The 13,044-nt window shown below is 37.0% G+C and overlaps 1 protein-coding gene across 2 annotated transcripts in view; it reads right to left on the bottom strand.

Annotated features, from left to right (window-relative positions):
• The window catches only part of slc7a11 (solute carrier family 7 member 11), a 93,713-nt gene that overhangs the window by 19,771 nt on the left and 60,898 nt on the right, over window positions 1-13,044 (bottom strand). For both annotated transcript variants that reach the window (XR_001924989.2, XM_002932048.5), the window contains exons 7-11: window positions 7,674-7,797; window positions 6,044-6,147; window positions 4,935-5,031; window positions 1,499-1,648; window positions 879-1,056 (exon numbers count right to left, since the gene is read on the bottom strand). Coding sequence is in view for 1 of the 2 variants with exons in the window: in XM_002932048.5 (XP_002932094.2) it covers window positions 879-1,056; window positions 1,499-1,648; window positions 4,935-5,031; window positions 6,044-6,147; window positions 7,674-7,797 (653 nt within the window). In the remaining variant the exon portion in view is untranslated. The remainder of the gene's footprint in view (window positions 1-878; window positions 1,057-1,498; window positions 1,649-4,934; window positions 5,032-6,043; window positions 6,148-7,673; window positions 7,798-13,044) is intronic.

Here is a 13,044-nt window from a genome sequence, read left to right as displayed (position 1 = left end):
TAACCCCTCACTATTCAACCACCTGAGCAGGTGAAAAAATGTTGCATTGAAAAGGATCAATTTATGAATTCAACAATTGCTAACAAAAAGCTGCAAAAGATACTTAAACTTGAAGAGTAAAATTAAAAAATTAACTTTTACTGGCTGGAGCAAGCTGTATCCAGCAGAGAAAATCTTGACAGTACTTGCAAAATTATTATTTTATGTTTTTGGGAAAAACAATTTGAGGGTGGACTAGAAAGGGAGCTGGGAGAGGGTATAGGAGGCGTGCTGGGGGTGGAGAACAAGGTATTACAAATTTACTGGCAACTGGTGGTAAATAGCTGGTATTTTACCAGGTGCAACAAAAATATATATTTTTTTTTTGCTTATATTTCTAAGCAATATATACAAATATACACACACACATATATATATCTGTTGTCATTAATGTCTAGTTAAAAGCCCTTATAGACCCTGGTAAAAAGGGTAAAAAAATTCCAAAAAGAAACGTCCATGCATACATGAATGAATGTGTGTATATTTGCACATTTTGTATTGTGATTAATATAACCCTACAGCTAAAGATGTAAAGCAAATATAGCTAAAATTCGCTTTAAGCATTGTACAGATCTTCTGATGTGTAATCCCATTAAGGGAAATCTAGCTGGAATGAATGATGTGCTCTAACCATAAAGGTGCAGTAGAGATGAAAGTAATTGACTTATAATCTCAGTAACTCTGAACAATAACAGAGCTGTTACATTCTCAAACAACCAAGGTTCGGTCTGATTTATTCAATGTAGTATAGATACTGTAATGGAAGAAATAAATACACACATGTATCCACATCAGGGAAGGAAGACATTTTTCTTAAATTATGAAATATTGTATGATACCTGTGAATGTCCGAAACCACTCTGGTTTGTTATCCCATATGACAAACAGGTAATATGCAGGCACTCCAGTCAATGTGATGGCAAATCCAATTCCTGTATTGATGGGGTCTGAGTAAAGTGACAATGCGACCATGAAGAGGCAGGTGAAAGAAAATAAAGCTGGTATAAATATTGGCACCTGAAACAGGAAAAAGATGGTCAACATTTGTATTCTCTGGGCTATTGTTTTCCAGGAAAGAAATATGTCAGTGAGTATGTTAATACAAGTGCATCAAGCATCCATGATGTTTTAGGACAAGCCATAAACCATGAATGTATCAATTCTACATAAGTTTTTTTCATAATACATTAGCAAACCTGAATTAATTATGCAAAGAAATAAAATGAGTTACGGTAAGTATAATATGCTTGAAATAAATATTTCAGTCAGTGCCTTAAAATTTTCTAGTAGTGCTGCATTTACTAAAGCAAAAAGGGGCAGTCATCTATTTTTACTTAGTACAGTTACAAGTAATTGTTATGAGCTTGTAATAAAGCATTTCCCTCAATATGTCTTGACACTGAGAGGTTCATTGCAACATATAATGATTAATGGTAAACAGACACAGAGGTGAATGTACCTTGAAAGGGCGATGCATCTCGGGTCGTTTGTATCTCAGATAAATGAGTCCAGCCACAGCCAGGCCAATAAAAAGCCACCTAACGAAACTGAAAAAATTCAGGAGGCTGTAGATGTCCCCGGTGAAAAGCATTACCATTGTTAGTGGAAGCTGTAAAAGAAAAGGATTTTGTGATCCATATTCTCTGCCAGGGTAGAATTCTGCTAAATGCCTTTGTTAAAATACATTATCGTGTGTACTTTCTATACAAGATGCATTAATACAGACACTTGAAATGTGCCCATTGTAAAAGCTCTAGAGAATGACTGAGAGTTGTCTTGTGAGAGCTTTTTTCAGATCTCTTTCTTTAATGCTGCGATGGGAAACACAGGGGGTCTGTATCCATTAATGGAATATGGGAAACTGCATGTGTCAGAAACCAAGACTACAATAGACTGTAGCAGGACTATTAAGCCTAGGATTCTCCATCTCTCCTGAGCTTCAAGAGCCTTTAAGAGTCAGAAAGTACAGGCAGTAGAAGTGGCTGGATGACCTTAGGTGTGACAGGTCTGAACATTGAGCCAGAAAATCATTCACTATCTTTTGCTAAACACTTAATAACTACAGTACACACCTTGCATGACACCAATAGGGAAGTGTTATGCTGGGCCATTTTACTAAATGGGCAAAAGTGGCAATTGCCCAGGACCCACCAGGACTGGGGGCCCACAATCCAAACTTTCAACTGCTATAACTTTTGACTTACACTAAATATAACTACCTTATATATATCTACTTTAATTTATTTCTATTTACTTATATAAGAGCAAATGTTCCTTAGGGATTTTTCTTTAAATGAAATGCTGCTGTTTGTGCTTATGGATCACCTGCTTGCATTCAGGCCAGCACACCTGGATCTCATGGCTAGTCAAGGCTATTACTTTATTTATTAACACATTTAAGTTCTCCTGCTTGAGGGTCTCCTTATTTTTAAAAAATCTAATTCTGATGTATGGTCATTAAGTTGCACATGAATCTTTAGAATATGCAGTCGGCATAACTGCTGAACAAGTTTTTCATGTGACAAGTGCATTTTAGTGTAGAACTGTATCTTTTACCCAGAAGGTGTTAAACTGTTTCATGTGGTTGCCATAGCTCACTGTTTATTGTCATTCTTTGTTTTTATCCCCTGTAAAACAGCTTTTTAACCAGAGAATCAATTTACTGACTAGTCTTTTTCCATTATAAATGTGTACACTTGTTTGTGTCCTTCATTACAGTGGTGCCTGTGATGAGTCCGCTGTGAATTCTGAGACGACAGAGTTTTACTTCACTTCCAATTAAGCAAATTTAGCTTTTATTAGTCATACCTCTGTTTCAAAAGACTTCATGTCTGAGGAAGAGGCTGAAATAATCAGTCCCTTTCCATCCACACACTCCCAGGAAATACAGTCTAATAAGAAATGATTTACTCTTCTGCCTTAGAGAGTTAAATACCAGAAGCAAGTTCACAAATTTTCTAGTGAAACACATAATGCACTGCAAAGGAACAGAATTATAAAAGAAATGCTGTTCATAATAATGATGTATCTTTTTGCTTATAAGATATATGGTCATGTTCAAAACATGAATAAAGAAATGCTTGGCACATGGGAAGCATAGTGTGTGTTTAATTAATTTTTATCTTGAACACATGAAAAAGATTATATAAAAAGGCGACAATATATCCCTCTCCTCTTTTGAATAGCCTATAACTATTTCCAACACCAAATATATGAGCCATAAAACATATACGGTGTGTATATATATATATATGCTATGAAATTATCTTAGGGTAAAAAAAATAAAAATTGTCTATGTACATATGAGCACTCTTTTAATATATGATTAAGTTATGCTGCATTTAAGGGCATCACAAACCCATGCCCAAAGCAACTAACTGCAACCCAGTCAGTAAAATGGTACGTGCTCATAAAAACACTAGACCCACATTACACATTTGGTGGCATCTTGCAAAATCCAAGGGCATGAGTACAGCTGCACATTTTATTAAGTCTGCATTTCGCCTGATCTCCTTTCTCAGTATACAGAATTGGAATCCTATTAAGTGAGGTGCCTTCAAATGTTGCACTCACTGACCATATAAACAGCTTGGACTGCTATGATTGCAATTACATAGGGAAGGCATGGAAGGGGCATTTATTACATGGCAGGAACAGAGTGCAGGACTGAAGCAAAGGACAGCACTATGTGCCTACCAGCTCTCCCTAACTTGTGCTTCTGAAATACGTGCAAATTAAGTGCTTAGGAGGCATGATGGAAGACACCTACTATATCTGACGCCCCCAGCTCACTTCTCATGAACATGGGGCTGCATTCAGTAAGCTCACGTCCTTGTGCTCCATTCTGTAGTGAGGCAGGGTGCAAATGTGCCGAAAACATTGTTCCATGCAACTGTTTTTTTTTTTCACTTTGCACCCTGCCCTGCACTTTGTGACCCTTAGGGGCACATTTACTAACCCACGAACGGGCCGAATGCGTCTGATTGCGTTTTTTTCGTAATGATTGGTATTTTGCGATTTTTTTCGGAAAATTGTCGCGACTTTTTAGTTACCATTACGATTTGCGCGAAAAAACGCACGTTTTTCATAGCCATTCCGAAAGTTGCGCAAAATCGCGACTTTTCGCGCAAGTTTTAACGCTACGAAGAAAGGTGCGACTTTTCGCGCAAGTTTTAACGCTACGAAAAAATCGCCAGATTTTGCGCAACTTTCGGAATGGCTACGAAAAACTCGCGTTTTTTCGCGCAAATCGTATTGGTAACGAAAAAGTCGTGATAATTTCCGAAAAGTCGTAAAGTCGCAAAATGTTCGTTTTCCAATCGGAATTTTTCCAATTCGGATTCGAATTCGCGTCTTAGTAAATCAGCCCCTTAGAGTATAAGAATTACCTGAAATCTATGAGCTGTGTTTTATCATTTTCACTAATATCTGGTGTAATGTACAGTGCCCTCCCGCGAATAGCTTTCTCCTTTGCATCTTTGGAAAGTTGCCTTTTAAATAACACTGCTGTCTTATAAGGAACAGTGAAAACAAATGCAACTATTGTAAAGTGATTTTGTAGTAGAAATGTGCCTGTATGATACAAAGCACTTCAAATTGGAGCAGTGAGCGCTTGTGTGTTCAGCTATGATGTGCATGCTTTTGTTCAAATTATAGCTGTGACATGGACATGTACAGTCAATTAAATTATGAACACCTCATTATAGAGCAGCCTGTTCTCCTCTGTGAGCATCTGTGAAATTATTTTGATAATTGGAAAAATTATTTATCTTGGTGTAACGTGAAATAAATAAAAATAATGAGCCATGTAAATAGAACCTCTCTTCAGAACCTGCAAAAAAAGAAATGATTCCTATATGAGCACAATATGAATTCACAATAAATGTTTGGCTTACCAAAACAATGACAGCTGGCAATGGAGTATGTTTGCGCACATGAATCATAGAGAGAATTTCAGGAAGGTGACCCTCTCGGGACGCAACATAAAACATTCTGGTGGTGTAAAAAACATTGTGTTTCCAATGAGTTAGTGTTATCTATCATTGTTTAACTGGCACACACATGCAATTCATTTAATTAAATGCTGCAAACTACTAATTACAGCCCCATTTATCTAGTCATGACCTAATTATATCATACATACCATTGGTTACTAGTGCACACTCCCTTTCTGTTTCTTATATGGCAATTATAACACTATTAGAGCTGACAAATAAGTCAGCATGGGGTGAGGCTGAAAGGTGGTACTAACCTAAAGAAGTGCAACCTATATCTATGTGAGTAACCTGTTTCTGAAGTGGTTTTTCCCGTATTGATTTTTGCACTATACTGGCTATTGTGTGTGGCCCGTGTTATTTATGGGTAAGTCAGAAGAGTCTGATATCCTTATAAAACTTTTTTTGCAGTATGTTACTGTTAGATGCAAGGTTTGTGCCATTGTTTGTGAAATTAAAACAAGGAATATTAATAGAGATCATTTCCAAAGCCCCAGGGGTGTGCTATACTGTCCTTATTTGGCCTCTGCTTGCTGTTGACCCTTACCTTGGGCGTCTGCGCGGTTAAGGGGTGGGGCAGGCTATGTGCTACCCCCACCTGCTGATAGAGCCCAGAGGCCTGCAGCTATTTGCACAATTGCCAAAGTGCAAAAAACGTTGATTTGCGATTTTTATTGCACTTTGCACACTGCATGGGTCATTGTCAATGCCCCATAATGACATTCAGCTAATCAAGAAATAAAATGAGAATATGTGTTTATGTTGTGAGCCTTCTCAGTCATGGACTTGGTATCAGAACTTGATTTACATAAATATCAGGGTGAAGGACAAGTTCAACTGTAATGTAGCCCCCTATTCTAGCCCACAGCCAGCAAGGTATTCTTGTAAGCACACCCGTACCGTTATAGCTGTGCATAGAAACCAGTAAATGGTACCTACTGACAGTTCTTGAAGTTGCTACAGCTGGAGCAAAAACATTTTTTTTACCGTATCTAAGCAAAATGAGTTACCTGGAAACTGCAAAAACACCACCATTCATAGAGCCAAAGCAAGACAAAGCGACAAAGATTGGGACTGCAAGGGAAAAGCTCCCAAAGAGACGCTCAGCATACGTCTGCAAAATAGAATCATTATCAAACATCATTAATAATACATGATAAATAAAATTTCTAAAGCAACAATACTTATATACTAGAATAACTATACATTTTAAGGAAATTTTAGGGTCAAAGAAAAATTAAAAAGTCAAATTTTACTAGCATTACAGTGTCTGGTCTAACGCCCCAATGGTATTTGAGAAGATAATTATATGTGTTAAAAAGAGCATTTTTTAATCACTAAACTGTCTTTGCAGTACAGTATATTACAAAAGTTTGTTGGAAGAAAGTTGTTTTATGTTTGTTTGTTTTTTTTAAACACTACCATTAGAAAATACATTCTTTCTACCTTTTTCCCAATAAGGAAATTATTCTAAAATGCACATGATATCATGACCTGTCCTGTGACATGCAAGGAACAAATGTCTCATAGAACCTGGTTTAACAACATATGATGTATATTATTATACCCTGGATAACATATAACATTACAACAGAAATAATTCCTTGAATCTTTAGGGTGCCTTCTGATGGTCTGCCCTCCCAGTTGCCAGCTACATTCACAAGCCGGTTACACCTTGCTCAGTGTAGGTGCATGTCACTGTCCTTTATCAACTCCACTGCTATTAGCAGACAATTTCCAAGGTATCAAGCCCATAATGAAGCCCAAGCACAATTGAGCACCACTGGTCACCCACCATAGGGGTTACCCATAACTACTGATACCCTGACCACACCACAACACGCAGCAGACTGCCAGGGAACCTTCCAAAAGACCTGTGACTAAAGTGAATGGTGTGGGACTATCACTGCCACCCCAAAGCTAACTAAAACTATCTTTGGATTACTGTATCCCAGCCCTCAAGGCCACATGTGTAACAAATTACAAATTAATTAAAATAACAAACCACCTCCCCCAGCCTAAGGGAGGGCGGGTGGTAAACCTTTATCAGTTGGATAATGATGAAAGATTTCATCCATAACTATACCTAACCTAAGAGACCCCTTTCCCTCCTTTTCTGCTAATCCCAGTATCATACATACTACCCAATCCCCCAGTCATGCTGGCCTTCCTTCAAGGTTACACCAATATCCAGGCCTTACTAAAATGTATGGCTCCATACCGTAAAATTTTGAGAGGATTTAAAAAAAAAAAAAAAAAATCAAACCTAAAAAAAGAAACATGTCAGACGTATAGTTATCCTAAAGTTGGAGAGAAATATTTTGTGATAACATTTTTTACTTGCTCTACTTATTTAACTTTTTTTTAATATTAAGGTTTATATTAAATATTACTCATTCATTGAAAAGCAATTGAAGGTATGTCATAAAAATGTAATCTGATTTCCAAGGCAATAGACCAAATAGGTAGTTAAGCTTTTAAACTGATTGAGAGATTACACTTATAATAATATCCTTACTGTTCTTGTGATCACTGCTTATATTTCTGAGCCCAGCATACCATATCAATCTCCCAAATCAAATTATTTTAGAGAAAAATTGAAAGAGCAACTGTGACCAAGTTAACTCTTATCTTTCTTACCACAGCAACAGCACTGGAGAGAACTAGTTCTTCTGCACTTATTGTTGTGTAGTATGCCACATTGGTTAAGACATAGCCAACTGTAACAATGGCCATTGAGATGCATATAGCAAGAGGCACGTTTCTGAAAGAGAAAAAGTCACTAGTGAAATATTTTTATGAAGTTTTCAAACATATCTTTAATATATGCTTAATATCTTTAATAAGTAATTGAGGATGTTGATATGTGTCCAAGTGAAACAACAAACCATTACAGGGTTGATTCAAAAGTCTTTAAAATAACATCCCTCTTTTCTTCTAAACGAGTGAACTATGTATTCTCCATAACAGTGTGTTAATAACTGCTGCTTCACAAAAAAGTGCAAAATATTTGGATTAGCTGATTACAGAAAGCGATCCTAGTTGCAAGCTATGTTAGCTTTGTTAGTGATCTTCTGTAAATGCAGTTATGAAAAGTATCAAAGTAAATATTGAATTATAATACTTTCTATGTGACAGCATGTATATACAACACATCCGCTAATTTGGAATACCTATAAATAGAATCGTGATCTCAGAACAATAAATTATAAGGGCTTGAAAATGTATCTCCCAGTTGCCTGGCCATATATGCATATAAAATAAATTGCCCAATATTATCCTTAACAGCAGTGAGCAATTTCTTGAAACCATTATAACTTAGTACAAATCACATTTATTACACTTTTGCCATGATTTTGATCAAACTGATTAGATGTGTAGTCAGTTAACTTTCAGAATTATTTTGCTTTGCAAATTATAGCTGTGCATAATATCCCAAGATAAATACCTGTTTTAAACATTATTCTAATCAGGAATGAATGCTGTAAAGTTTTATGAAAATAAAAATTGTAGAGATGAAATTAGCTGTACTACAAATCACCCTGGAGCTTAACCAATGTCCCCTGGCATTATCATCATGTTTTTCATACCCACAACTTATTTTGTGGCAAAGTTTTGCAGGGACATAATGAGAGTCTGCAGAAGTCACCTTCCTACTTGCAACTGGATACTGCCACAAGCATAGGTGTAAGGTTTTGACAGGTAGGTGCCTGCTGAAAACCATAGCCCACTGTATAGACATAGAAAGTAACCTCAAGGAGAAACTGCTGAGCTTGAAGGAGGAGAGCTCACACTGATCTTGTTTGAAGCCCAGGAGGTGACCGATGTTGAAAGAACCCACCCAGAGGAACCATGTCAGAGAGATGATCTATATCAGTACCCAAGAGGGTGGCCCTGGCATTGTACAGGTTTATTACTCACCATAATGGTAATTAATGGGACATATCTTATATAGTACCTGCTTTGTGGAATTAGATGCCATTATTCCTTAAAAAAATTTGGGGAAGGTAGCATAACCTTGACTAATAAGAACTCAGGGTGGGACAACTACATTTATTATTGCCTATTTGGAGTTTTTTTGGGGACTATATCCTTAAACAGGGGCATACCGTTCCCTTGTAATAAAACGTTTATTAACTATTGTGTATTTTATCAGATTGCGATGTTTCTTGTTAGTGTTCTTGTACCATGCATGCCAGCATGTGGCATCGGGACTGGGAAAACCCCTAGAAGGAAGGGATGTTTTCTCAGAATGTTCTATGAGACACAGCAGATAGGGAGAATAACGGACTATGTTCATTTGGGCTTGGGGAACCAGTGCATGTGCTGGCATAAATCCACCACCTGGGAAAATGGAAGTGACTATGGGTGAACCCCCTTCTCATGAAGTAGGAAGTGAGTTTAGTTAATGCAACTGTGCAAAACTGAGGGGGAAATTTATAAGCAAATATTCATATGTAAATGGCGCTATTAGTAGCCAAAAGCATGTTGCTAATGTATATAGTCTGCCAACAGTCTGAATAAAAAAATGCCCTATGATAAGGATAACCCTGCTATGAATACAATACAAGCATGCCTGCATAAAGCTACATATGTTGTCACTATCTCCTTCTTTAGAACAAGTATTACCTCTTCTGTTATTTAAAGCGAATTCCAACAGGTAGTAATAGAACACCCACAGGGTAGTAGAACACCCACAGCAAGAAAACTTTGATTGTAGTTGTTCATTTAAGGAAGGCATCGGAAAAAAAATAATTTTTTATACTGCAGAAAGGTTTATGCCGGCCCTTGTTGTTACACTGCTTTCATGGCATTGTAGTTTAGCATTTTGTTATTCTCTATTATTCGGTATTTATCCAAACACATTAATGGCAGTTAGCAAACAAAACCCCAATAATGCAGGCCAGTTGCAGGCGTTTTAATAAAGCAGTCAAAACAATTCCATTATTTACAAGGATGTACAATATAACAACACATTGCTGCTCACACGCATGTCATTGAGCCATTAACAGTGATTTAACATGGCTGCTAAGTTAAATTACTTTCAATAAATATATTGCTGTAATGTCATTAGCCATTGCATCAATTAAATCTACTTTACATTGTCCCCGATGGGATTAGGCTGCTTGCCTATTGTACTATAGCAACAAAGAAAACCATAGGATTTCTGAAATCAGCATAATACAATGAATACGAAAATGTTTAAAGACATATAATTACAATATATATCTATATCTATTTATACAAAAACGTATTGAAGGTATTGAGAGATGAAATTGTACCAGTTAATATTTTACTCCTTGATATCTGTACAGTTTTGAAAGGGGAACAAGAAGGAATATAACCTTTAAAAATGAGCCCCATCGAACTCAGAGAAAGAACTTCTTTAGGCCAGGCGTATGACATTTAAAATGCTGATGCAATGTTCTTACCCTTTGTCAAACCTACTCTGAATTAAATTGCAGCTGGTGGATGAGAAGGGTTTAATAATGCTTTTGTGTTAAATAACACTTTTTTAGTAATAATGCCTTTTATGAAAGAGCTAGAAAAATAAAGAATAATATTAGTAAGTGCGGGACTATTAAGTAACGCAGCACAGAAAGCTGTTAAGCAAGTGACCTTTGTGATTACAAGAAAACTTGGGTTAGATATTCTAGCTGCAGACTATAAGCTCCCCGAGGGAGTACCATTTCTGTAAGTACTTACCCATCCGGCTTCCTTGAAAAAAAGTGAAATTGAAGGGGAAAAAAAATAAAATACCATTTTCAAACACGGATGTATTTAGCCAGCTGTGCTTTTATCTATTATGTATGCTGAGAAGGACTAACCCCTGCTAATAGCTGAAAGCATCAGTTAGCTGGCATTCACCTGGAGTCTGGAGGCTTGATAAGGCAACAGATCATACTGTTTCCAAGCGCTTTGATCAGAAACATGTTAGCCAAAAGTCTGAAATTGACAAGCGCTGCTAAAGAAGCACGCCTTTTGCATTGCGAACAAAAGCATTAACTCATTCATTATAAACAGAGAATGTCCTTAGACTTTCTAAGTTTCCACCTCATGTCTCCTATTTGCACTAGCCGTACAGGTCATCCTAATACAAGGCTTTGTAACTTGTGGACACACAATGGATGTGAGTGTGTGAAGTTATAGTCACAGCTGGAAGCTGTAGTTCTGCAATAAGTTAAACTCCTGCAGCTTTCAGTTATTTCCTGATGTTAATGTGTTAGTTAAGAGAAGATTAACAAGATTGTGGGCTATAAATTAATTGCAAATAGCATCTATCCAAAAGTATGGCATTCTTTGTTTGTGATAAATGACATGGGTTATATCAGCCGGAAATGTCAGCATGACACTTCCGAGGTTTAAAATGTTACAGGAGATTCAGCATGCAGTTTGTTTAGTTAAGAAGTGGCAATGCAACATGTGACCCTTTAGTATGGTGGGAATAAAAAGAGTAAGGACAGTGACAGTAACAAAGTTGGGAACCAACCTAGAATACATCCACTCACGTTCAGTGAGTGTATGTATTATATCTGATATAATGTAAGTTTAGACACACATCTTCCCTGGCTATGTACTTGGTAGTTGGCCATTTCTCCGCACTGTATCAGCACCTCTTTAGTGATACACATTTTTACTTGAGTTCATGTGTTCCTGTTTGCTTTTCCAAATGCAGGACTAATCTCAATCTATCTGAGCATCTCCCTGAAGATTCATTAAAAAGGCTTTATGACGGTTTTATGAAAACAAAAACATGAGGCAACCTTTATGATAATGGTAGTGCTGCCAGAATACTGTACTCCTTCCTACTTGGAAGCGGTTTATTGTGTTTTATTATAGCATCACAACTTCTCACATAGAACTTATTTGAAGCAAGATACATAATGGCATTCAATAGATCTGTAAGGTGAGAATGTGGTTGCAGTATTCCTTAATAAATGTGTCATCTGTCAAAATTGCAGGACAGCATTCCCAGAGTGATACAATGGCTTCAGCCATTGCCAATGTTGGCACAAAGTGTATTAACAGTTAACCAATCAATGTATCTTAATATTGGTATTTCACCACTCATAACAGCTTTCGTAGTTTAGATGCCACGCTCATGACTCAAGTTTTTAACATTGCTTACCAAGTCCAGTAGATTTGTATTTACCAATGCTAGACAGCTACCCCATATGTGTTATTTTCCTTATCCACCTTATCCTTATTATCCTGATGGTTTGCTCCATTCTGCCGTAGTGGTAGTAGTAACAGGTTGCAGACAGAGCAAGGTTTGGTGCAAAAAATGCATACTTTGGTGAATTTGTGCCCAAATCCATTCTGCTTCTCCCTTGACTGTCAGTGGACATACATAGAAGGTGCAAAAGGCAGAAGATCTACTTTTCTAAGCCAGCAGAGAATGACTGTGTGCCATTAGGCTCATTAACGGATACCAGTGTACACATCCAGGGCAGCATACTGATTTGTTTTTAACTGTTACTGTGTTTGCTTTGGGTAAGGTACTATGCTTTGTGTGTTTTACACCAGTCCTGGCTCTAAAGTTTATTTATCCTAATAATATTTCCTGCATGCCACCAATAATAATAATTTTGTTTGCATTTATAGAGAAAATCCTAGCACAGGTGGGAGAAGTTTTTCTATCCAAACCATGCTATAAAGTACATTTACAAGCTTCTCGGTGTTAGATGAGTCTTGAAAAACAATGTTAAAATGGTTTCACCTTGTCCTAGTCAACTTCCTTTTAACCCTCCTCTGCATATGTTGAAAAAGCATGACACACTAAAAAAATAAAGACATAAATGACCACATTTGAGGAATTTTACCTGTTTATGGCTAAAATTTCACATGTTGCTGTTTCCTATACAGTCTGCTTTTTTTCTCTCTATGAATTATTATACACACTGTCATATTACACTGTATATTTATGTTATTGCTATTACTGGTTAGGGGGGCTAGTAATTCTCTGGCTTGTACCCACTGGGCACTTCCTTTCTGCATGCTATTATGACCT

Source organism: Xenopus tropicalis, chromosome 1 (genome assembly GCF_000004195.4).
Source record: "Xenopus tropicalis strain Nigerian chromosome 1, UCB_Xtro_10.0, whole genome shotgun sequence".
NCBI classification, from domain to species: Eukaryota; Metazoa; Chordata; class Amphibia; order Anura; family Pipidae; genus Xenopus; species Xenopus tropicalis.
The sequence above is the reverse complement of the archived record's forward strand: the minus strand, read 5'-3'. Positions and strand labels throughout refer to the sequence as shown.